This window comes from Chrysemys picta, chromosome 8, assembly GCF_011386835.1.
Source record: "Chrysemys picta bellii isolate R12L10 chromosome 8, ASM1138683v2, whole genome shotgun sequence".
Classification (NCBI taxonomy): Eukaryota; Metazoa; Chordata; order Testudines; family Emydidae; genus Chrysemys; species Chrysemys picta.
Window position 1 is genome coordinate 72,559,783 of NC_088798.1, and position 26,268 is coordinate 72,586,050.

Here is a 26,268-nt window from a genome sequence, read left to right on the forward strand (position 1 = left end):
CCAACATCAGTATCTTGAGCCGAATCCAGTGGAAATTCGGCACCCGACAATGTTCATCAATCATTTCTAGATCAGTGTTATTTCCTTTGAACTGCGGTGCATTACCATTTAAGTCCTGGATTTCAACATTCACATGAGGAACTTTCAAAGGGTTTTCAACTACAGTTTCCAGTTTTATAAGACAGACTGGAGATTTCCTGCATGTTCTCTCCCCGTCTATTCTGTCATTTACATACAAGTTTCCATTTTCTATACTGATAACGAAATATTGCTTTTTAGCCAGAGCAAGAACAAAGAGCTTTCTCTGAGGCAGCTCTCTGACATTCAATCTCAAGGAGCCTTTTGCCATTTCCCTAGGAATCGAATCTGCTCAGAGAGCACTCGGCAAAGCAAAGAGAACAAAGTATTTGGAAAACAGTACTTGCGGTCTGAGTCCCCAGCCTGTGCCTGTCCCACTGTGTTTGAGTCCCATCCCTTTTGCTTTCATTTTAGCTGAGGCCTTGTCTACACTACAGAGTTGGATTGAAGGAAGCCGCCTTAAGTTGACCTGTTAATGTATGTGTCTACACTACCGGGTCCTTTATGCCGACCTAAGTAACCTCTAATGTCAATTTCTGTAATCCACCTCTGCGAGAGGCGTAGCACTTAATTTGATTTTCCTGGGTCGACTGCAAGGTAGTGCAGATGCAGCATTGTGTAATTCAACTTAATTGGCCTCCAGTAGCGTCCCACAATGCTCATCTGTGACAGCTCTGGAGATCATTCTCAACTCTGCTGCAGTGTAGCCAGGTACAACGGAAACAGCCCCTCCCCTGCTAAAGCCCTGGGAATTCTTGATTTCCCATTTCCTGTTTGATAAGCATTGGGAGCATGTCAGCTTGAGCACAGCTGATCAAGGAGACTACACGCCCCAAATGTGCTCCAGCCTGGTCTGCACAGGAGGTGATGGATCTCATTGCTGTGTGGGGAGAAAAGTCTGTGCAGGCAGAACTCTGACCCAGCAGAAGAAATGCTGACATCTATGCAAAGATCACTTGTGGAATGGTGGAGAAGGGCTACACAAGGGACACACAGCAGTGCCATATGAAAATAAAAAACCATTGCCAAGCATACCAGAAGGCAAGGGAGGAGAACAGTCATTCTGGTGCTGAACCCCACACATGCCGGTTCTACAATGAGCTGCATGCGATTCTCTGGGGTGACCCTACCAGTACCCCCGAAGCAATGTGGACATCTCACAGGTGTGTGAGTCTAGGGACAACAAGGAGGATGATATAGTGGATGAGGAAGAGGAGGAGAATGGGAGACAGGAGAGTGGTAGATCCAGTTTCCCTGAGAGCCAGGAAATATGTTTAACCCTGGAGCCCTATGGGTTGCAGGACATCGTAGTGGCTGACTGTGATGCTGGGGAAGGCACCTCTGGTGAGTGTACAGTTACAATCAAAGTCCAGTTAAACTTTAGCGGGCACACACATTCAGTGATATTGCATGTTTATTGTGAAGAAAAAGCGAGGTGCTGTGGTTCTCTGCTTACAAAAGGCCACTCCACCTATGCAGATGGAGACCCCTGGAAAAGAATGTTTACATGGACTGGGATAGCCCAGGAATCCTCCATGGATATCTCTAGGAAACTTTCATGGAGGTACTCTGCAAGCCTTTGCAGAAGGTTTCTGGGCAGGGCAGTCTTATTTTCTCCACCATGGTAGGGCACTTTCCCACACAACTCCTGAATTAATTCTGTTGTCATCATTGTGGTACACGGCATAGCAGCATAAGGACCAGGTCTATACCCAGATGCTTGCAGCATCTCCTTCCTTTCCACCTCAGTTACTCTCAGGAGACTGATATCACATAGGGTCGCCTAGGGGAAATGGGGAAGTTCTCATTAAAAGTGCTCTTACAAGAAAAAAAAGAGCATGTAGACCCACCCCACCCTCCCACATTCCAGATTGCCAATCCACGTGACCGCTAATGTGCCTTTACTGTGCTTGGCATGGGTCGGCAACTAGTTTAAGTGGCTGATAGGGGACTGGGGCCCCACATGTGAGATTCTGCACTTTGGGAGTGAAAACGTTCCCCTCACGCCCGCCCTGTTTGTAAACTGCTTCCTCTGGTGCTATGGGGGAGGGCCATTGTTCAACTAGCTATCTCTGCTCCCGACATAAGCCTGCCATAAACATCATTAAAAGTGGGCCTACCCACCATGGTTGGAGCAGCAAAATGGTGCAGTGAACGGTTACAGATTCTGATTATGTTATGGCTTGCATGTAGTGTAATAAGTTTTTTTTTAATGAAAACAGCCTTGCTATGAAAACATTTTATTCATGTACAATGGCTCCTTTATTTTTTCCCATGACTGACAGCTGGAAATGTGTCCTTCAGAGTATCATCAACACCTGAAAGCAGACTTTCGCTGATTAGAAGGAGGAGAAAGAGAACACGGGAGGACATGTTCACTGAGATAATGAACGCCTCCGGGACAGCTGACACAGAGCTGAGAGCATGGAGGATTTCACTGTCTGAGAAGTTAGACATGGACATGGATAGCAGGAAAGCCTCCCATGAGCAAGAGTGTGCAGTGCAGGATGCAATGCTTTGGATTATGAGGGACCAAGCAGACATGTTGAGGCATCTGGTTGAACTGCAGGAACAGAAGCAGGAGGATAGAGTTCCTTTGAAGACCCCGGTGGACAGCCAGCCAGCATTGCCTGGTACAGAATCACCCTCCCTCAAGAGTTCCATGAGGCGTGGATGAAAAGTCCATTATCCCTTTCACTTAACTCAGGGGGAGGGTACAAGGAACAGAAGGCTCCCATTCACAGACCTTTGATGGTTTAGAATGCGGTGTTATGTTACACAGCTGAAAATATTTCTCCCGTTCTAACTTTCCAACCTCCTTTCCCCATGGTTATCTTTTTTTTTCTGTTCTCCCTCTTTACTTATGTTTGTTAAATAAAATAAATGGATTGGAGAAATAAATGTTCTTTATTGAGTAAAAGCAGTGGGCTTGGGCAGGGGGTTGGCTTTACAGGGACAGTGATACAAGCCAGATGAAGGTTTGGGAAATCACAATGCAGACAAGCAGCTCACATTACTGTGACACATTAGTGAAATGGCTTTTCAAAGCCTCGCAGATATGCAGTGCCTCTTGTTGTGCTCTTCTTATTGCCCTGGTGTCTGGCTGCTCAAAAATGGCTGTCATGTGATCTGTCTCAACTGCCCACACCTGCAGAAAAATTTCCCCCTTTTTTCACAGATATAATGGAGCACACAGCAGGTAGCTATAACCATGGGGATGTTCTCTTCACTAAGGTCCCACCCTGTTAGTAAACTTCTCCAGCGCCTTTTTAAATGACCAAAGGCACATTCAACCACCATTCTGAACTTGTTGAGCCTACAGCTGAATGGCTCCTTACTGCTGTCCAGACGAACGGTGTATGGCTTCATGAGCCATGGGAGCAAAGGTTAGGCTGGATCCCCCAGGATAACTATAGGCATCTAAACATCGTCAATGTTCATTTTGTGGTCTGGAAAGAAAGTCCCTGATTGCAGCTTTTTGAACAGATCCAAGTTCCTAAAGATGTGCATGTCATGAACCTTTCCCAATCATCCTACACTGATGTCGGTGAACCACCCTCTGTGATTCACCAGCACTTGCAACACCATTGAAAAGTATCCCTTTTGGTTTATGTACTCTTTGGAAAGGTCGTCTGGTGCCAAGATGGGGATATGCGTGCCATCTATCGCCCCACTGCACTTAGGGAACCCCATTGTGGCAAAACCATTCACTATGTCCTGCACATTTCCTAGACTCACTACCCTTCGTAGTAGAAGTCAATTAATAGCCCTGTACACTTAGAACACAGCAGCTTCCATGGTTGATTTACCTACTCCAAATTGATTCCACAATGACTGGTAACTGACTGGCATTGCAAGCTTACAAAGAGTGATCGCCACTCGCTTCTCCACTGTCAGAGCAGCTCTCATTTTTGTGTTGCTGAACTGCAGGGCAGGGGAAAGCTCTGCACAAAGTTCCTGGAGGGTGGCTTTCCACATTTGAAAGTTCTGCAGGCAGTGCTTGTCATCCTATACCTGCAAAACGATGCGGTCCCACCAGTCACGAGACCAAAAACGGCACTCAATAGCATGCAGTTGCTCTGTGACTGCCAGCAGCAACTGTGAATTGTTTTTTTCAATGGCTTGCAGCAGGGCTGCTTGCAGGACATCGCTATGTTCCACACAGCGAACCTAACTTCGGCTCTGGAAATACTGCAGGAGAAGGCGTGAGGTGTTTGAGATGCTCACAGCAAGAGTGCACAACTGAGCAGGCGCCATGCTTCTGTGGTTATGATGTATGCATGGCAGTTTTAAGGCGTGAAAACCACTGGGTTGTTTGCCATTGATATGAGGGAGGGAGCACAGTGCATCATGGGATGTCGATGCAATGCCCCCATTCTCCCCTGCGACAATGTTTTGATCCCATGAGGCATTGCACAAATGTCTCAAAACACACTGCAGCAAGTTGCACTTTGGGATAGCTACCCACAAAGCACTGCTTTGTGCATATTGATGCAGGCACTGTTAGTGAGGATGCACTCCATCAAGACAATAGGCATGGTGTGGCCACCCACAATCAATTTAATTAATTTGGAGGTTCGAGGTCAAATTAGATAAAGTCAACTTAATTTTGTAGTGTAGACAAGCCCTGTCTAGTATATTCAACTGCTGAATCTCCCACACAGTTAGAAATATCACAGCCAAAACACTGAAGAACTTGCTCCTTAATGATCCATTTTCTCCTGTAATGAGGATTTATGGTAGTGAATGCGTGTGCTTGTTCCTCTGCTCTGTTTCCTCTCTGATCTGCACTCTGAGTAGAATATGTGACTTTAGCGTTCTCTTCCCAGTCAGGATCATTTGCTTTTAAAGTGACAATGGAAGCCCCTTTGCGATTGTTCTCTGTGATACAGGAAGTATAGGATGATTGGTTGAGGACCGTCAGGTTGTATTTTTTGTCCAACATAATCAGTGGAAGGAAGGTGGTTGCAGAGAGGAGTCCCTCGGTCCGTGCCTGTGTTATTTACATTGTAATCTGACTCGAGACCTACTCCCTTTCCAGGGCTCTGTCAGTCACCAAACTATAGTAATTGTCAAATGATTTCTTTAGTATAAATAGAAGGCTGTCTGTGATGGAGCACCAGACCTCCCCATTCTGTCTGTAATCTCTAGATAGCCCAGTATCCTGTCTTCCAATAGTGGCCAATGCCAGGTGCCCCAGAGGGAATGAACAGAACAAGTAATCATCAAGTGATCCATTCCCTGTCACCCATTCCCAGCTTCTGGCAAACAGAGGCTAGGGACACCATCCCTGCCCATCCTGGCTAATAGCCATTGATGAACCTATCCTCCATGAATTTATCTAGTTCTTTTTTGAACCCTGTTATAATCTTGGCCTTCACAACATACTCTGGCAAAGAGTTCCACAGACTGACTGTACATTGTGTGAAAAAATACCCCATTTTGTTTGTTTTAAACCTGCTGCCTATTAATTTCATTTGGTGACCTCTAGTTCTTGTGTTACGAGAAGAAGTAAATATCACTTCCTTATTTACTTTCTCTACACCAGTCATGATTTTATAGACCTCAGTCATATCCTCCCTTAATTGCCTCTTTTCCAAGCTGAAAAGTCCCAGTCTTATTAATCTCTCCTCATACAGAAGCCATTTCATACCCCTAATCATTTCTGTTGCCCATTTCTGGACCTTTTCCAATTCCAATATATCTTTTTTGAGATAGGGTGACCACATCTGCACCCAGTATTCAAGATATGGGTGTACCATGGATTTATATAGTGGCAATATGTCTTATTATCTATCTCTTTCTTAATGATTCCCAAAATTCTGTTCGCTTTTTTGACCGCCACTGCACGTTGAATGGATATTTTCAGAGAACTATCCACAATGACTTTAAGATCTCTTTCTTGAGTGGTAACAGCTAATTTAGAACCCATCATTTTATTTATATAGTTGGTATTATGTTTTCCAATGTGCATTACTTTGCATTTATCAACATTGAATGTCATCTGCCATTTTGTTGTCCAGTCACCTAGTTTTATGAGATCCTTTTGTATCTCTTCGCAGTCTGCTTGGGATTTAACTATCTTGAGTGGTTTTGTAGCATTTGCAAATTTGCAAACACCTCACTGTTTACCCCTTTTTCCAGATCATTTATGAATATTGAATAGGACTGGTCCCAGTGCAGACCCCTGGGGGAATCACTATTTACCTCTCTCCATTCTGAAAACTTACCATTTATTCCTACCCTTTGTTTCCTATCTTTTAACCAACTAGCGATCCATGAGAGGACCTTCCCTCTTATCCCATAATAGCTTACTTTGCTTAAGAGCCTTTGGTGAGGGACCTTGTCAAAGGCTTTCTGAAAATCTAAGTACACTATATCCACTGGATCCCCTTTGTCCACATGCTTGTTGACCCCCTCAAAGAATTCTAGTAGATTGGAGACGCATGATTTCCCTTTACAAAAACCATGTTGACTCTTTTCCAACAAGTTATGTTAATCTGTGTGTCTGACAATTTTGTTCTTTACTATAGTTTCAATCAGTTTGCCCGGTACTGAAGTCAGGCTTACCAGCCTAAAATTGCCAGGATCACCTCTGGAGCCCTTTTTAAAAATTGGCGTCACATTAGCTATCCTCCGGTCATTTGGTACAGAAGCTGATTTAAATGATAGGTTACAGACTGCAGTTAGTAGTTATCAACTTGTTCCAAAACCTCCTCTAATGACACCTCCATCTGGGACAGTTACTCAGATTTGTCACCTAAAAAGAATGGCTCAGGTTTGGGAATCTCCCTCACATCCTCAGCCGTAAAGACCTATGTGAGGAATTCATTTAGTCAGAGGTGAAAGTAAGCTGGTAGGGGCCAGCAAGGGTATGTCTACGCTACCCGCCGGATCGACGGGCAGCGATCGATCCAGCAGGGGTCGATTTATTGTGTCTAGTCTAGCTGCAATGAATTGATCCCTGAGCGCTCTCCTGTCGACTCCTGTACTCCACCGTCGCGAGAGGTGCAAACGGAGTCGACGGGGGAGCGGCAGCAGTCGACTCACCACAGTGAAGGCACCATGGTAGGTTGAGCTAAGTACATCGACTTCAGCTATATTATTCACGTAGCTAAATTTGCGTAACTTAGATCAATCTGCCCTCTTTCCCCCCAGTGTAGACCAGGCCTAAGAAAGTGGCCGAAGCATTCAGCACAAGTGGGTAAAATAGGCTAGTTTTAAGGGCAAGTCTTCATTAGCAACATTAAAGTGTTGCCTTGGCAGCGCTGCGGCAGCAGCACTTTAACATGGCTTGTGTAGTTGTGGCATAGCGCTGGGAGAGAGGTGGTTTTATTACAGAGCTGGGAGAGCTCTCTCCCAGCGCTGGAGCCATGACTACACAGCCATGTTAAAGCGCTGCTGTGGCAGCACTGCCAGGGCAACACTTTAACGTTGGCTGTATAGACATACCCTTAAAGCTACTACCAATACTCTAGAATAAAACTAGTAGACAGCTACTGTATCAAAGTAATGCAAAGAGATCCATGAAGTTAAGTGTGTAGGAGTGGAGGTGGGAAGAGGGGTTGCGATACAACCATACCAGTAGGAAATTTAAGTTCCTTTCACTCCTGCATTTAGTTTCTCCGCAATGGCCTTATTGTCCTTGAGTGCTCCTTAAGCATCTCGATTGTCCAGTGGCCTCTCTGGCTGTTTAGCAGGCTTCCTGCTTCTGATTTACTTAATTTTTTTTTGTTGTTGTTGCTATTCCTTTTTGATTCTTTAGCTAGCTGTTCTTCAAATTCTTTTTTGGCCTTCCTAATTATATTTTTACACTTCACTTGCCAGATTTTATGCTCCTTTCTATTTTCCTCACTAGGATTTTACTTCCACTTTTTAAAGGATGCCTTTTTGCCTCTCCCTGCTTATTTTACATTGTTGTTTAGCCACGGTGGCACTTTTTGGTTCTCTTACTATTTTTTTAAATTTGGGGTATCCATTTAAGTTGAGCCTCTATTATAGTGTCTTTAAAAAGTTTCCATGTAGCTTGGAAACTTGGCGCGTTATCATTAATGTCTGTGATTTCCATTTCTGTTGCAAAACATTTAATATGTCTTCTACTAAAACTTCAAAGAAGTAACAGAGACCTTGGTATTCAGCCTTAGATCTCTTCTCTATTTTGTCTGACAAATATAAATGGCCGCTGTTTAGAAGAAACACTGCGTCCCACCTTTCGATATGATCCGGATTCCGTGGTCTGAGAGCCTCTTTTTACACCGCCCAGATCCTTTGCAATATCCCCACAAAAGACCCTTTCTTAATTGCCTCGGGAATCAAATAACGATTCTGCTGAGAAACTACTTCCCAAATGGTAACCAGTTCCGGTGTCTTTGTGGATCAGCCATTTCCAGCAAGCGAATAATTGCCTCAGATTGCTATTCATGAGATTTCTGTACAGCTATTATAGATATAACTCTTTAGAGGAGTGTTTCCAAAATACTTCTTCCAAGCCTGGGTGGAGGAGAGATTGAGTTCAATCACGATGCTCCCTTTGGTCTCCAGACCGGATGAATGTGAGTCTGATCTCTTTGTGTTCTGTGCTGTGTAACAGCAGGGCTGCCTGGATCTCTCATTGCATTTCTCCCTCTGATTGGTGAACAGCGGCACTCAGAGTCTCAACCAATAACCGCAGCATCTCAGAAAAAATCAGCTTCCCCTGAGTTCATTTTTTCAAATTGTTTTAATTCTTTAGATGTTCTCATCTGTCTAATTTTTTAATTAACACACGGACAAAGATAAACACAGATAGACTTTCAATGTAACTCTGGAACTGTTTCTTAGGCCTGGTCTACACTATGAGTTTAGGTCAAATTTAGCAGCGTTAAATCAAATTAACCCTGCACCCATCTACACAACAAAGCCATTTTTGTTGACATAAAGGGCTCTTAAAATCGATTTCTGAACTCCTCCCCGATGAGGGGAGTAGCGCTGAAATCGACATTGCCAGTTCAAATTAGGGTTAGTGTGGATACAATTCGACGGTATTGGCCTCCGGGAGCTATCCTACAGTGCACCATTGTGACCGCTCTGGACAGCAATCTGAACTCAGATGCACTGGCCAGGTAGACAGGAAAAGCCCTGCGAACTTTTGAATTTCATTTCCTGTTTGCCCAGCGTGGAGCGCTGATCAGCACAGGTGACCATGCAGAGCTAATCAGCACAGGTGACCATGCAGTCCCAGAATCAAAAAAGAGCTCCAGCATGGACCGTACGGGAGATACTGAATCTGATCTCTGTATGGGGAGATGAATCTGTTCTATCAGAACTCCGTTCCAAAAGACGAAATGCCAAAACATTTGAAAAAATCTCCACGGCCATGATGGACAGAGGCCACAACAGGGACTCAACACAGTGCTGCGTGAAACTTAAGGAGCTGAGACAAGCATACCAGAAAGCCAAAGAATCAAATGGATGCTCATGGAGGGAGGGGTGACTGACAACCGTAGCTATCCCACAGTTTCCGCACTCTCCGAAAACCATTTGAATTCTGGGTTGAGCTCCCAATGCCTGAAGGGTCAAAAACATTGTCGCAGGTGGTTCAGGCTATATTTCATCAGGCACCCCCCCTCCCCCATGAAAGCAAGGGGGAAAAAATAGTTTCTCGCCTTTTTTCACTGTCACAGTATGTCTGATGATGCTGGCAGACGCGGTGCTGCAGCGCTACACAGCAGCATCCCCTTGCCTTGCCTTGCCTTGCGGATGGCAGATGGTGCAGTATGACTGGTAACTGTCATCGTCGTCCAGTGGGTGCTCCTGGCTGGCCTTGGTGAGGTTGGTTGGGGGCGCCTGGACCAAAAAGGGAATGACTCCAGGTCATTCTCTTCTTTAAGTTTTGTGTAATGGAGATTCAGTCCTGCCTGGAATATCATGCCAGCCGGAGGCTTCTGCCTCAGGCTGCTCTCCCAGTCGGCAGCACCACACGGTCGCACCTACCCCAGCCTACTCCTTGCTCCCATGGCTCACAATCAGATACTTAGACCTCTACATTTTGCTGCAAATAAAAAAATAAAGCTGCTGTTTAGAACTGTCCCCCAACATACATATCCTGGGACATTTTGTATTTTACCAGTGTCAACCAAAGGCCCACACACACAAATGGAGATTCAGCCCTGCAAGTGCTTCTATCCTAGTGCTTATCACAGATTCCCATTTTCAGCTATAGGCTGAGCAAGTGCAGAATGGTGGTTCACTCTACTTCGCTGTAAGCCAACCGCCCTCCCCGCCCCCCTTTGATCTCTGCTTGCAGAGGAAATAAAGTCAGTGTTGTTTCAAATTCATGCATTTTTTATTACTTCATCACACAAATGGGAGGGATAACTGCCAAGGTAGCCCGAGAGGGATGGGGGAGAAGGGAAGCAATGGGTGGGGTTGTTGTAGGGGCACCCCCTAGAATGGCATGCAGCTCATCATTTCTGCGGGATGTCTGGGGCTCTGACCCGGAGCATCCGTTTGCCTCTCTGGTTCTTTAGTAGGTTTGTCTGATATTCTAGGCAGGACTGACTCTCCATTAGACAAAACTTAAAGAACAGAATGACCTGGGGATTCATTCCCATTTTTGTCCGAGGCTGGCCAGGAGCACCGATGACAGCAGCAGACGGTACAGTATGACTGGTAACCGTCTTTGCTAACTTGCAAAGGCAAAGGGATGCTGCTGTGTAGTGTTGCAGTACCGCATCTGTCAGCAGCATCCAGTAGACATACGGTGACAATGAAAAAAGGCTGAACCGGCTCCATGGTTGCCATGCTATGGGGTCTTCCTGGGCAATCCAGGGAAAAGGGCACGAAATGATTGTCTGCCGTTGTTTTCACGGAGGGAGGATTGACTGACGACATTTACCCATAACCACCCGCGACAAATTTTTGGCCCCATCAGGCATTGGGATCTCAACCCAGAATTCCAATGGGTGGGGAAGACTGCGGGAACTATGGGATAGCTATGGGATAGCTACCCACAGTGCAACGCTTCGGAAGTCGACGCTAGCCTCGATACATGTATGCACACCACCGAATTAATGTGCTTAGTATGGCCGCATGCACTCGACTTTATACAATCGGTTGCCAAAAATTGAATTCTGTAAATTCGGAGTTATCCCGTAGGGTAGACATACCCTTATAATCCAGTCATTATAAGTCGGAAATGCTTAAAATGTCGAGTTCTGTCTTTCTGCTTGTCTGTTTCTCTCTTACTCTCTGTTTATCTATCATTCAAGTCTCAACTATAACGTTTTTCTTCATGATGCAAATTAAAGAATTATTGTTCTTTGGCTTACTGCTCTTTGACTTTTTTGTATAATTTAATAATAATACTCTTGAGTACCAGCCCAGTAAACTTGGCCATGTGAGAAGTTCATACATCTCAATAATCTCAGTGACTTTATAAACACAAGCATAAGTGATCTAATGGCCAGAGCCATTGCTGTTTAGGATTTAGATTCATATGTTCTGCAAACACATTGGCAGTTAAATTAGTAATCAGTTTTGCTATATTCTTTTATTACAATATATTTATTATCTTTGATAGTCAAAATCCATACAAAATCTATTTTAACAGAATGTTAAGGTTGCAAAGCTAAGCACTCACCTTTCAGTAAATCCCCAAAATAAGATTGTGCATACAATTTTAATTACGCCTCTTTGTGGTTACACATGATAATACAGTTTTAAATAACATGTTCAGCTACTGGTGTTTCTACGGGAATTCTCTCTCATTCTGGGGCTGATTCAACAGCCGGTTTAGTCAGTGGAGACATTCATATGGGTGAAACTAGTATTCATTCCTTCATTCATTCACTCACTCATTCAGAAATTGGCTAATGTTCGGTGAACATATAAAGGGTATGAAACTTACCTTTAAACAACTTATTAAGCAAAAAGGAAGAAGGCTAAATATTGTGTCTACACAATAATGTAATTAGCTCCATGAAATTAGAGTTGGTAGCAATGCCTATTTGGGAGTGCTTAACTTTTGCCATTATAAAACTCTCTTTTCAGTTGCTTAAACTTTGTCAAATTTAATTCTTTGGACTCAAATTTTCTATGCTGCCTCAGGCTGAATGTTTTTCAACTTTCAGCTAAAACAGTTCATCCATTTCTGAGTATGGAATTAGGGGAAAACATATTGTTTTTTTCATATTGAAAAAATTCTTAGAACCATTTAATTGAGAAGCTCTCCTGACCCGATGCTTTTGATCAGGTATATGAAAATTTACTGGGTAGGCACCGTAGTATTAGGATTGTGCCTTTTGCGGTTCCTGTGAAGATTTGCAAGCATTTAGCTGAGTTATAAACTTATGAAAAATCAGAGTTGGCACATTCTCAGTAGAGGTTTAGAATCAGGTGGCTCTATTCTCTAAAGATTCTGTTTGAATGGAGAACAATCTATCCCCACAGAGATTCTACATGCAATGGGACTGCACATGTGCCACCACCACAGCTTGACTATGATAGAGTGCTAGGTATGAAACCCTGAGTCATCACTCTGTTCACAGAAGCTCCAATCAGGCATAGCAGATTGGAGTTGAGGAGACAGACCTGTGCTTCATTTATGGTTGGGACAGGGCAGAAAGGCTAATAAAGCCATTAGACAGAGCCCACGAATAGGCACAGGAAGGAAATGAAAAGGGGGAAAGCAGGCAGTGAGAAGGAAAGAGATATTGCTCTCCCCTATGCTTGGAAAGGTGCCATGTATGTGAAGGTGGTGGGACTCATATATAAATAAACTGCACAAGGTGTTGGACCAGCACAAGGGTCTCTGCTGTGCAGATGGAGATAGAAGTGGGACTGAGGAGGCCCTGTTACAGTGACTAAGCATGCTTCTCTGCAGGGCTGCTAGTGCTCATCAGACCTTTCCTTCCTCCTGTTAGTTAGGGGATGTTTGGAACCTTGCACTAGAACTGAGAGAAAGGAGACTGTCTCTGTTGTAATCTTATGGCCCCTCTTACAAGCACCCACACAGATTGAAGAAGGGATAGCCTCACTTGAATACACAGGGATTGTGGGAGACTGAGATGAGAACAGTGCTTTGAGAATGACTGGGAGAAGTACAGGCTGGAGGCGAAAAGCTCAGAAAGGGTTTGCTTGGGGAAGAACAGGGAGGAAGGGTCTGTAATCACTACAGCATACTTTTCTTCAAAAGTTTGAACCCCAAACACAGAATTTCTGAGTCTCAGCAGTCCTCTGCTGTCTAGCAAATAGCTGTGAAACCCACTGGGGAAATGTTTGTTTCTTCCCTCTTTAGTGGTTGGTCCACAGAGAGGATAACATTGTGGCTTTGAAGGTCCCAACCCTGCTGATGACCCATGTGGCAGGGTAATATGGTTCCACACAACAGAATTTCTGATTTCCCCCCAAAATTAGTTTTTTAAAAACCTAGGAATATACACTGAGAAATGGAAACACCAAAAGCTGAACCCTACATTAAAGGAATGTTAAAGTTGTGAAATCAAGCATTCAGAAGACCTCCCCCAATGCAACTTGAGACCATTGTTCCTTGTTCTGTCATCTGCCACCACTGACAGCAGCCTAGATCCATCCTCTTTGGAACCCTCCTTCAGGTAGTTGAAGGCTGCTATCAAATCCCCCCTCACTCTTCTCTTCTGCAGACTAGGTAAGACCAGTTCCCTTAGGCTCTCCTCATAAGTCATGTGCCCCAGACCCCTAATCATTTTTGTTGTCCTCTGTTGGACTCTCTGGGGGGGAGGGGCAAAACTGGATGCAATACCCCAGATGTGGTCTCACCAGTGCCAAATAGAGGGGAATAATCACTTCCCTCAATCTGCTGGCAATGTTCCTACTAATGCAGCCCAATATGCTGTTAGCCTTCTTGGCAACAAGGGCACACTGTTGGCTCATATCTAGCTTCTCATCCACTGTAATCCCCAGGTTTCTTTCTGCAGAACTGCCACTTAGCCAGTCAGTCCCCAGCCTGTAGCAGTGCATGGAAGTCTTCCATCTTAAGTGCAGGACTTTGCACTTGTCCTTGTTGAACCTCATCAGATTTCTTTTGGCCCAATCCTCCAATTTGTATAGGTCACTCTGGACCCTATCCCTACCCTCCAGCAAATCTACCTCTTCCCCCAGCTCAGTGTCATCCACAAACTTGTTGAGGGTGCAATCCATCCCATCATCCAGATCATTAATAAAGATGTTGAACAAAACTGGCCCCAGGACCAACCCCTGGGGCACTCCCCTTGATACCGGTTGCCAGCTAGACATGGAGCCGTTGATCACTACCCATTGAGCCCGATGGTCTAGCCAGCTTTCTATCCACCTTATAGTCCATTCATCCAATCCACACTTCTTTAACTAGCTGGCAAGAATACTCTGGGAGACTGTCTCAAAAGCTCTGATAAAGTCTAGATATACCATGTCCACCACTTTCCCCATACCTACAGAGCCAGTTATCTCATCATAGAAGGTAATCAGGTTGGTGAGGCATGACTTGCCCTTGGTGAAGCCATGTTGACTGTTCCTGATCACCTTCCTCTCCTCCAAGTGCTTCAAAATGGATTCCTTGAGGACCTGCTCCATGATTTTTCTGGGGACAGAGGTGAGGCTGACTGGTCTGTAGTTCCCCGGATTCTCCTTCTTTCCTTTTAAAAAGATAGTCACTATATTTGCCTTTTTCCAATCATCCGGGACCTCCCCCATTCACCACAAGTTTTCAAAGATAATGGCCAATGGCTCTGCAATCATATGAGCCAACTCCCTCAGCACCCTCGGATGCATTCCATCTGGCCCCATGGACTTGTGCATGTCCAGTTTTTCTAAATAGTCTTTAACCTGTTCTTTCATGACTGAGGGCTGCTCACCTTGATTGCCCTACTTTCTCAGTATGAATTAGGAGGCCTCCCCTGTTCCTGCATGATCCCACCATATCATTGCCACCTTCACTGCACATTGTTCAACTTCTGCACTCAGTGAGTCCTTGCTTAGTTCACTGCAGAATTCGGACTCATTCACTGTTCAATTTACAGGTTCTGACTGAGGCATGGTCTCTTAATAAAATGTAGCATATGACCATGAAATAAAATGCTGTACCATACTATATTTTCACAACAGGGTTGCTTTGGCAACTTTAACTTTGACATTTCCACACTATAAAATGTGTCACTTGGCAACCTAATTTATTTTTAATATATTCTTTTGTATGACAAAACAGATTTTTGAATTTCCTTTTTTATGAGAGAACAAAGAAATTAGAGCTATTTCTGAGGGAGAAGTGGAATGCTCTGCCCAGAAAATACTGTGACATAATTGAGGGAATGGTCTTATAAATATATTTTCTCCCATTTAATGTACTGTCCATATCACACAAAGTGCAAAAAGATAGATCAAATAGAATGAGCCAGGGCTCCTCTGGAGCCAAGTTTCACTCCATAATCATATTTACATATGATATGGAACGAGGAACACCTCATCCACAAACATGCCAGTTCCATATGTAACAGCACTTACCATGGAATGAAACATCTGCTACAATTAATGAATAACTTTATAGATAGTATTCCTCATGTAAGTACATATAAGATGATATTCCATGCATTCTGATAGCTAATCAAATGCTGCTAGGGAACATTGAAAGCGAATATCAGGTTATGTGCGTACATGTGCAGAGCCACTGGAACACTGGTACATCATGAATAATCATCTGTTATCATGCAACAAACACCAGTGCAAATGCGTTAAGTAATAAACCTTTAGAACAAAACATATATCCACTAGACTACTTAAAGCCACAGTCCAGCACATTTCTATATTATGTCACCTCTTGCTGAGATACTAGGATACTAACAAATAAAGGACACAATTGTATAAAGGCCAAAAGTACATTTTTAAAAGATCTATTTTTCTATAAAAACGATAAAACACTTTAGCTTAAACTTTAAAAAAGTACTAATTAAAGAATAAATAGGAACATGTAAGTCCAAAAGGCGAAGGTTTCACACAGTAACAGAGCTCCTTAAAATGACCCCTTAGAATGTCTGATATCCCTGGGTCTCCTCTTTAAAGATGGGCATAATTACTGTACAAGAGACCCTCTTCACACTAACTGATGTCCCTCTTCCACGTGACAATTCATACCGTAACAGAGGCTCACAATACAACGGCTCAAATATTACCATATAATATGGAACATAGATATAACAAGTAAGATTAATGCAGACAACAACTCACAAGCAGTCAATACAGTCTAAACACTTTCTTTTAATTCTAATACCTACTTTATCAATATTAACCCACAGATTCCAGCTCTGTATCTGTCAGGTCTCAGTTAAAACATGGAACCTTGGCATGAGCTGGAACTTGGCATGCCAATATCACAATCATATCAAAATACACTTCTCAAAAAATCACAACCTCTAACTAAATGCTACGTCAACATAAATCAAAAACACAAAACTAAAAATACTTCTTCGGGATTAACACACGATCTTTTAGATACTAAACATTTTAATTAAGATAATTAATAATCAGGTTTCCTTTAAAAATACCGAGACATGGCCAATATTAAGAAGAACACTAATGGATCAGTTTATTCACTCACCTTCGGTAGAGTTTCGGACTGAGAATTTGGGTCGTTACTGTTGCTGTTCAGATACAACATTCCAGAGTTATTACTGCAAAGATTACTACCTGGTGCATCATTCTGACCATCGGTTTTCAAGAACTTAAAGCCACTATCACTGGTAGTTGTGGCTAAACAGAGATTGTAGGAATAAGGTAAAGTACCATCGCAGTAGTTCGGTGCATAACTGGGATGGGCCTTGGAGTAAATGTCAGAATTCAGACATCGAAGAACAGTGGGTTTTCCTGACCTTCGCAATTTCATCACAATGGCCAGTGTAACTGTCAGGAGGAACAAAAATGAGATCGAGGCTAAAGCCAACACCAAGTAAAACTGTAAATCAGACTGAGGTGCCGAGTCACCAGATTGGTCGCTCATTTCCGGAAGAGCCTCTTGGAAGTTCTCAGCAAACACCAGGTTGAGAGTCACTGTGGCTGACAGAGGCGGCTGCCCGTTATCCTTCACCAGGGTGACCAGCCTGTGCTTCACAGCATCTCTGTCCGTAAAGGCGCGGGTTGTCCGGATCTCCCCGGTATGCAGCCCCATGCTGAAGAGCGTCGGTTCCGTGGCCTGGAGCAGATGGTAGGAGAGCCAGGCATTGTGTCCTGAGTCACCATCCACCGCCACCACCTTAGTCACCAGATAACCTGCCTCGGCCGAGCGAGGGACCATCTCGAACAAGGCGGAGCCATCGGCTCCAAGGGAAGGGTACAGGATGCGAGGGGCGTTATCATTCTGATCCAGAATAAACACCCTGACGGTGACGTTGCTGCTGAGAGGCGGGGACCCGCCGTCTTGGGCCTTCACTTGCACTTCAAACTCCCGGAATTGCTCATAGTCGAAGGAGCGCTGCGCATAGATAGCTCCGGTCTGGGAGTTAATGGAGATGTAGGAGGAGAGAGGCAGCTCCTGGAGGTTGCTGCTCAGGATGGAGTAAGTGAGTCGGGCGTTCCGGTCCAGATCCCGGTCTGAGGCTTTTACACTGAAAACAGAGGCCCCCGAGGGATTGTTCTCTGGCACATAGGCGATGTAGGAAGGTTTCTCAAAGATAGGGGAGTTGTCATTGATATCCGAGATCTGCAACAGGATGGTTTTCTGGGTGGAGAGGGGGGGAGAGCCGTTGTCTGTGGCGGTGATTGTGATATTGTACTCCGGGGTCCTTTCTCTGTCCAGGATGCTGTCTGTGACGAGTTTGTAGTAATTATTAGAAGAGGATAATATTTTAAAAGGCAATTTTTCGTCTAAATGACAAATGACCTTTCCGTTTTCAGCAGAATCTTGATCAATGACATTGATCAAAGCTATCACTGTCCCCGCCAAAGAGTCTTCGGGGGCTAGACTGGACACAGATGTCAGCGTTATCTCTGGGGCATTGTCATTCTCGTCAAGAATTTCTATTTGAAGTTTACAGTGAGCAGTCAGACCTCCGCCGTCGGTCGCTTCCACATCCAATAAGAAGTTGTTGGCTATTTCATAATCCAGATTCCATTTAGTTATAATTTCTCCGTTATCAGGATCCATCTTGAATAGTTTAGAAATACTGTCGGGTATGTTACTAAAAGAGTAGACAATCTTTGCATATAACCCTTCATCTTTATCCGTGGCTTTCACCTGAAGCACTAAGAAGTCCTGTGGTAGATTTTCACTCAGGCTGACTTTGTAGATCTCTTCAGTAAATACGGGGGGATTGTCATTGGCGTCAGTGACATTAATCCTTATCTGAACAGTCCCAGTTCTGACTGGGTCCCCCCCATCCACAGCCGTAAACATCAAGTGATGGTAACTTTGCTTCTCCCGATCCAAATGCTTACCCAGAACTAATTCTGCGTATTTATTGCCATTTGTGCTCATCTTCACTGACAAGACAAAGTACTGATTCTGGCTGAGCTGGTAATTCTGTACTGCGTTGATCCCAACATCGGGATCTTGCGCCATTTCTAATGGAAACCGAGCCCCGGGTAGCGCGGACTCACTTATTTTAAAATCAGCATTGCTTCTGGTGAAATACGGCGGATTATCGTTAACATCTTGGATTTCTACAATCACATGAAAAACGTTGAAAGGGTTTTCAATTACCGTTTCGAGATTTAGAACACAAAGAGGAGATTTTCCACATATTTCTTCTCGGTCTATTCTGTCATTTACATTTAGGTTTCCAGTTTCTGCACCAATGGCGAAATACTGCCTTTTTGAACTAGAGACAATACGGAGGCTCCGAAATGACAGTCCTCTTACATTTATCCCCAAATCCTTGGCAAAGTTCCCCACAAGGGAACCTTTGGCCATTTCCTCAGGAATCGCATAGCGAAGCTGCTCAGAAAGCGTCGGGCAGAACAACGAGAATAAGAAGTGAAAAAACAGTACTTGCCATTCGTATCTCCGGCCCCTGGTTCTGTCGCATGTTTTTATCCATGTCCTTCTTAATTTCACTGCATTGTTCTCCTCGTCCATTCCGAACGGACCGGGAGTTTTAGATTCCAAGTAAATTGAAACCTTCTGCGATAAGGTTGAATAAATAAAATTATTTCTCTTCTCAATATTTCATGGAAACGCCAGTCAGAGACTGATGTTTTCAGCGAGTCTGTGTGGATATATCTCTGCTATGTCTCCTCTCCGCTCTGCACAGGCTGACTGCGATACTGCCGGAATCTGCAATGGATCCCCAGCTGCCGCTCCCTCATCGCACTTGCCAACAGCGACACCCTGCGTCTCAGCCGGAGATCTGCAGCTAGGCGCATCTCGATAATGCAACTATATGGCGCTGAATAGAGACTAACTCTGACCTCCAACTTATTTGAATAAATATCGAAGGTAAAATAATGTAAAGAATTACTTAAAACAAAAATGTCTTTGTCAAACCAACCGATACAACAGTGCTCGAAATACAGGCAAATTTATACCGATAAACTTACTCATCGTATTTTCATTTGGGGCATAACTGGACAGTTTGCTTCAACGTAGAAAAACGGAGCTTCTGAAAACAAATGTTCTCGCTTTCTGAATATTTCAAGAAGTTCCCATTCAGGAATAAGACCCCGTTTACCCATATTTCTTTGAGATCTTGTCTATGCCTATTAAATATTTTCTCGGAGGTAAGATAATCTATTTCTGGATATCGAAGAAAATACACTCCAAACATTATAGCTAATACAGATACATTAATACTCTTCATTATTATAACCAAACCCTTACTCAGAACTTAATTCCTGGCTTTAATATGGAACTATGACATTCATTTTAAATAACTAACAAACTCTTTATACTGTTTTCTAAGCAGATCACTCAGAGAAAAGAGCAAGTTTAAAAGTAATTAAAATGAAATTATACATCGGAAGTGGCAGTCAATTAAAAACTAAGGCATAATCCACCGGAAACTAGTTTTAGAAAGAAATGTTTAAAATTCAGTTGACATCCTTAGAATGCATGTCATGGTGTTCTCACAAGGAGCCCTTTAGCCCCTCCCCCCGCCCTTTCCCCAATAGATATAGATATAAATACAAAATTATCTTATTACTACTTGGGGATAAGAGAACATATAGCGAAGTGTTAAGTTATAGCTTATTAATTGTTAGTGGAAAATTCACCTAACTGTATCAGTAGATACTTCTCTCCTTCATTTAAACACACACCTCTTTTTCTCATTTGCTTATGAAAAGAAAGTTAGCAGAAACTCTCACCCAAGCGGTTTGATAACTATTACTAAGAATTTTACTTGTATACTTAACCCCAGATTTATTAATACATTTGGCAGTTCAGAGATCATCTCGAAGGGATCCTCAGACACTCAGGTTATAGAGAAGGCGAAGAAAATGCCTTTCCTGCCATGTCTGTATGGCAAGGAAGTGAGGCATGTTCAGGGCCAGCTCCAGGCACCAGCTTACCAAGCAGGTGCTTGGGGCGGCCACGTCGGAGAGGGGCAGCATGTTCAGCTGTTCGGCGGCAATTCAGGGAGGGTCCCTCACTCCTGCTCGGAGCAAAGGACCTCGTGCCGAACCTCCTGCCGAATTGCCGCCGCAGATCGTGATCGCGGCTTTTTTTGTTTTGTTTTGTTTGGCTGCTTGGGGCGGCCAAAACCCTGGAGCCAGCCCTGGGCATGTTTGTTTCCGACACAGACCTCACAATTATCCATCCCTTCCTCATATTCTGCTTGGATTATGACAGTGTTTTCTAGATGGAGTTATTCATAAAGGCAAATGTAAATTTGATCTAATATCTAATTTTATCTAATTAGTTAATTTAGCTTTAACTCTCACCTTTCTTTTTATAAATTTTATAGATTGTAGATATTAAAGGATTGGCAACAGCCTGATTTTTGGGTAATATCTGAGTTGTATATTGACCTGGGTGTGTGGCTGGTCCTTTGGGATCAGAAGAACCCTTTGCTTGATGAAACTGGTTTTAAAGAACCACTCATCTTTAAGTCTAGTGTTTTTGGTGGTGATACAAGGACTGGAATGCCTAAGGAAACTGCTTTTATGACTTCTTGTTAGCCAGTGTGGTGAAACAGAAGTTTACTTTTGTTGCTGGTTTGGTATATCTCATGGGAGAATAATCACTAGTTTGGGGTGTGTCCTCCCTATTTCTCAGCAGTTTGTCCTGAATTTGGTATTCTGTTGTGACCCACAAAGGCAAGATTACAGTGTTTAATCCAGATTTTATTGTAAGAAGACATTTAATTTTTTTTCAGATTATTCTGAGTTTGGGGAAATATTTTGATATATTATTTGAGTTGAGCTTTTTACAATTCACATTGGTATGAAAATAAATATTTCTCAAGCTGATGGTTGGACCTCAGATACCGCCATAAGTAAAATATTATAAAGTAGAAGTCAAATAAGTATAGATATAATAGTATATTGGTTTTCACCTGCATGTAAGTGCTCATTGAAGTTTTGAAAAGTAATACTGTACAGAAAAATTAAAGGTATTTACATTACATTACAAATAAATTATCGGAAAATTATTTATAATTGCATAGTGTAGTAAGTAAAACTTCATTAATTTATAGGATACGCCGATGAACTGTTGCTCTACAGGAACTATTACATATAAAACACACCAGGAAATAAGCCTTTCCACGTGAAAGAGAAAGTTGTGGTTTAAGAAACTCACCTGAAGGGAGACTTGATCGTCAATATTGATATTTGAAACTTCTACGACTAAAAGAGGACCTGATTTCTCAGAAGGATGCTGACCTGTAAGGCTATTTGAACAACTGCCATTAGGAAAGGCCAGTTGACTCTTTCTGGAGTCCATGGTTAGAGAAACCTCATGTGAGTAGGAGTGAAGAAAAGCTCTGACTCCATCGATCCCCACAAACTGCGAGACGGGAACTCCACTGAAAGTCACACTTGAGGAGTCAAACAGCTGCGAGTTTCTCCACCTGCGGAGCCTCAGGGCCAGTAACACTATGATAAAGGTAAAGAACAAGCAGGAAACGGAAGCCACAGCGATCACCAAATACAAGGTGAGGTTGGACTGGGGGTCTGCAGGCGCTGAGAGGCTGCTTAAATCGGAGAGGATGTCGGGGATGCTGTCAGCCACCACCACCGTGACAGTGGCCGTGGCAGAGAGAGGGGGCTGCCCGTTGTCCTTCACTAAAACCACCAGACTTTGCTTGAGCGCATCTTTGTCGAGAAAATAGCGCGCTGTCCTGATCTCTCCGCTGTGGAGTCCTACAGAGAAGAGCCCCGGCTCTGTAGCCTTCAGCAGCTGGTAGGAGAGCCAGGCGTTCTGTCCGGAGTCTGCATCCACCGCCACCACCTTAGTGACCAGGTAACCCGGCTCGGAGGAGCGAGGGGCCAACTCCACTCCCGTGGAGCCATCGGTGGGAAAGGAGGGGTGTAAGATGTGCGGGCTGTTGTCATTCTGATCCTGTATAAAGAGAGTGACGGAGACATTACTGCTGAGAGGCGGGGAACCCCCATCCTGAGCCTGCACTTGGAACCGAATCTCCCGGAACTGTTCGTAATCGAAGGAGCGCAGAGCGTAGAGAGCCCCAGTCTCAGAGTTAATGGAGATGGAGGAGGAGAGCGGAGTTCCTTGAATTTGACCTTCAGTAACTGAATACGTCACTCTGGCGTTTTCTTCCCAATCATCATCGTTTGCCTTTAATGTGAAAATAGAAGCCCCTTTAGGATTATTCTCTGTGATATAAGAGGTGTAGAGTGTCTGGCTGAAGACAGGCGGATTGTCGTTTTTGTCTAAAACCTTCAACAGGAAGAACGTGGTTGTGGAAAGAGCAGGAATCCCTTGGTCTGTGGCTGTGATCGTTACATTGTAATCCGAGACGTGCTCCCTGTCCAGTGCTCTGTCTGTTACCAAACTGTAGTAATTGTCAAATAATTTCTGTAACCGACAGGGGAGATTGACTGGGATGGAGCACGTGACCTCACCATTCTCTCTTGAATCTGCGTCTCGTACTTTTAAAAAGGCGATCACAGTTCCCTCTGAGGAGTCTTCGGGGATCGAGCTGATGAGAGTTGTGATTGTAATTTCCGGAGCGTTATCATTTACATCCATAAGAACTAACGAAACCCTTGTGCGAGCAGATAGTCCTCTCCCGTCGCGGGCTTGAACCTCTATTTCATATAATTCACTTTCTTCGAAGTCTAAGTGCCCCGTCAATGTCACTTTCCCGGTTTTAGGATCCAGCTGAAATATGTCTGAAGCTTTCTCTGATATTTTCCGGATGGAGTATGTTATCTCGGAGTTCATTCCTTCATCCAGGTCAGTGGCGTTCACTGTAACCAAAAGGGAACCTATAGACACGTTTTCCAAAACCTTCACCTTATAAACAGATTGTGTGAAAACTGGCGCATTGTCATTTGCATCCTCAACAATAACGCGGATTCTCGCAGTGCCAGATCTGACTGGGTCTCCTCCATCAATGGCTGTGAGGACTAGATTGTAAACGGCTTGTTCTTCTCTGTCTAGAATTTTTTCTAGCACCAGTTCAGCGTATTTTGCGCCATCAGTTCCCGTTTGCACGTCCAGGGAGAAATGCCTATTGCTGCTGAATTGGAAGCTCTGAATAGAATTACTTCCTACATCTGGGTCCTGGGCGTCTGGCAGAAGAAAGCGCGACCCAGTGCTTGTGATCTCACTGATCTTTAACTCCAATTCCTCTACTTGGAAGCTTGGCGCGTTATCATTAATGTCGGAGATTTCAATTTCAACTGTATAAAGTTTAACCTGTTCCTGAACAAAAATCTCCAATTGTAACAGACATTTTGAGATCCGGCCACATATTTCTTCTCTATCCACTTTTTCACTAAGATACAAATAGCCGTTCTGCAAATTGAGAGCAAAATATTTCGTCCTACCTTCTGCAATAATTCGGACTCCACCGTCTGAGATTTTTTTTGTATCGAGCCCCAGATCCTTTGCGATATTCCCCACGAAAAAGCCTTTCTGCATTTCCTCAGGAATCGAATAGTGAATCTGCCCAGCAACTGCCTCCCAAAGGAAAAGCAACGTAAAGCAACACAGCAACCCTCTACAATCCCGGAGTCTTTGTTTATCGGCCATTTCCTTCCCTAGCAATAGTATTACTCTGATTCCCCGTCACCGATGTGACTATTGTGGCATTATAGCCAGTCCTTTGTCTCCGCAGCAACTGATGTTTGCATCGAGACTGTTTCAGAGATTATTCCACTCGCAAAGTTCTCTTTAGAATCTCTCTGACTGATCGTGAATCTGATCTCTGTGTTATGCGTTGTGTAAGCGGTTATGGGCTGTCTGAGTCTCTCATTGCATTTCGCTCTCTGATCGGTGAACAGCGACTCTCAGAGCCTCAACCAATAACTGCACCAGCTCAGATAAATATCCCTCTTGTTTTCCCTGAGTTTATTTTGCCTATTTGTTTTAATCTTTTAGGTGTGCTCCTCCCTCTATTTTTTTAATGAATACTCCACAAAAACAAACAGAGCTAGACATTTAATTGAATTAATTAAATTCGGGAACTTTTTTTCTTAAAATCCATTAATTATTCACCCACAATACTCAAAACATCATCTTGAAATGGAAAATAATCGTTTCCCCTGATTTTGAGTTGCTGTAATGACCTGAAGATTCGAGAAAAAATATATTTGAAATAAAGTTATAAGAGAAATGTGGCTATTCATTGTGGACAAAGACTTTTTGCTTCTCCATTTCCAAAGAATCATTATATCGTAAAAATGTTATTGCCACATGCAGAAGCAGGACTGGCCTTACCATGAGGCAAACTGAGGCCACCACCTGAGGTGCCAGACTGTGGGGGGGAGGTGCCACTAGGACCCAGAGTGTAGAAAATTGTATCTGCTGCTGGTACATATGTATTCTCTCTGCTCTAGATCCACAGAGATGGTGGAGTGCTGTGCTGGAGGAAGGAGGGCACAAGAGACATAACAGGCAGGCAGGAGAAAAGGTGAGAGGGAATAACAGAAAGCAGCAGGAGCTGCAGGGAGAGAGAGGAGGAGGAGCCTCTTATGTACCTCTCTAGCACCCCCAGGAGCCTGGGCTGATTAACACCAGCTTCTACGGGAGCTTCCTGTTTCCTGCTGCTTCCCTGAATCCGCTTGAAGAGAACAGGCAGTCAACTGAAGTAGTAGGAGCCAGTTAGGCCCTTAAGACACTGATATCTTCCCTCACTCAGGCCCTGCTACCAACCTGCTTATTTGTCCCCTTCAACTGAGTGTTGAGAGCCACTATAGCTGGCACGGAATAGCAGTCATGAGTGAAAGAAGAAAACACCCCTCTGGGGGCAGCATTCAGAAAAAGTAAGAAAGCAAAGGAAGCTTTTCTAGCTAAGCAGGAAAGAGCTCTCTTGAGATACATAGAGAGAAATGTTCACGGTGAGCCTTCCAGCCCCAGTGAGGATGTGAGTGGTGAGGAGATGCCTGATCTTCCAGTTAGTCGGAGTGCAGGTGACCTGCAGGGCCACCTCCAGGCACCAGCCCAGCAAGCAGGTGCTTGGGTGGCCAAAGGAAAGGGGCGGCACTTCCGGCTCTTTGGCGGCAATTCGGCGGCGGGTCCCTCAGTCCTTCTCGGAGGGAAGGACCTACCACCAAATTGCCGCAGAAGAATGAGCGGGGTGGCAAAAACCCTGGAGCCGACCCTGGTGATCTGGCAGCTACTGCAGCATCCATATCTTATTATCAAATGGATGTAACCATTTGATAATAAGATAATAAGACATTCCTGAAGAAAAGTGTGGATCAGAGAAGAGTGTGGTGGAGGCGCAAGAAACAGCTGCTGCTGAGTTTAGTTCTTTAAGTCTAGATCAGGGATTGGCAACCTTTGGCATGTGGCCCGCTACGGTAAGCACCCTGGCGGGCCGGGCCAGTTTGTTTACCTGCCACATCCACAGGTTCAGCCTATCACGGCTCCCAGTGGCCGCGGTTCGCCATTCCAGGCCAATGGGGGCTATGGGAAGCAGCGGCCAGCACATCCCTCAGCCCATGCCGCTTGTCAGAGAGGTGATTAAGAAAAAGCAGAAAGCCTACAAGGAGTGGAAGATGGGAGTGATCAGCAAGGAAAGCTACCTTATTGAGGTCAGAACATGTATGGATAAAGTGAGAAAGGCCAAAAGCCATGTAGAG

At 44.1% G+C, this 26,268-nt stretch overlaps 1 protein-coding gene across 12 annotated transcripts in view; it reads right to left on the reverse strand.

Annotated features, from left to right (window-relative positions):
* LOC101938858 (protocadherin gamma-C5-like) overlaps positions 1–26,268 on the reverse strand; it is a 415,891-nt gene that overhangs the window by 261,698 nt on the left and 127,925 nt on the right. The window contains exon 1 of one of the 12 annotated variants that reach the window (XM_065555793.1): positions 21,797–24,394. The exons of 10 other annotated variants lie outside the window; for them this stretch is intronic. In XM_065555793.1, coding sequence (XP_065411865.1) covers positions 21,797–24,214 — 2,418 coding nt within the window. In that variant the 5' untranslated portion in view covers positions 24,215–24,394. Of the gene's footprint in view, positions 1–16,663; positions 19,308–21,796; positions 24,395–26,268 lie in introns of those variants that run through there. One more of the 12 variants, XM_065555774.1, reaches the window with a different exon arrangement.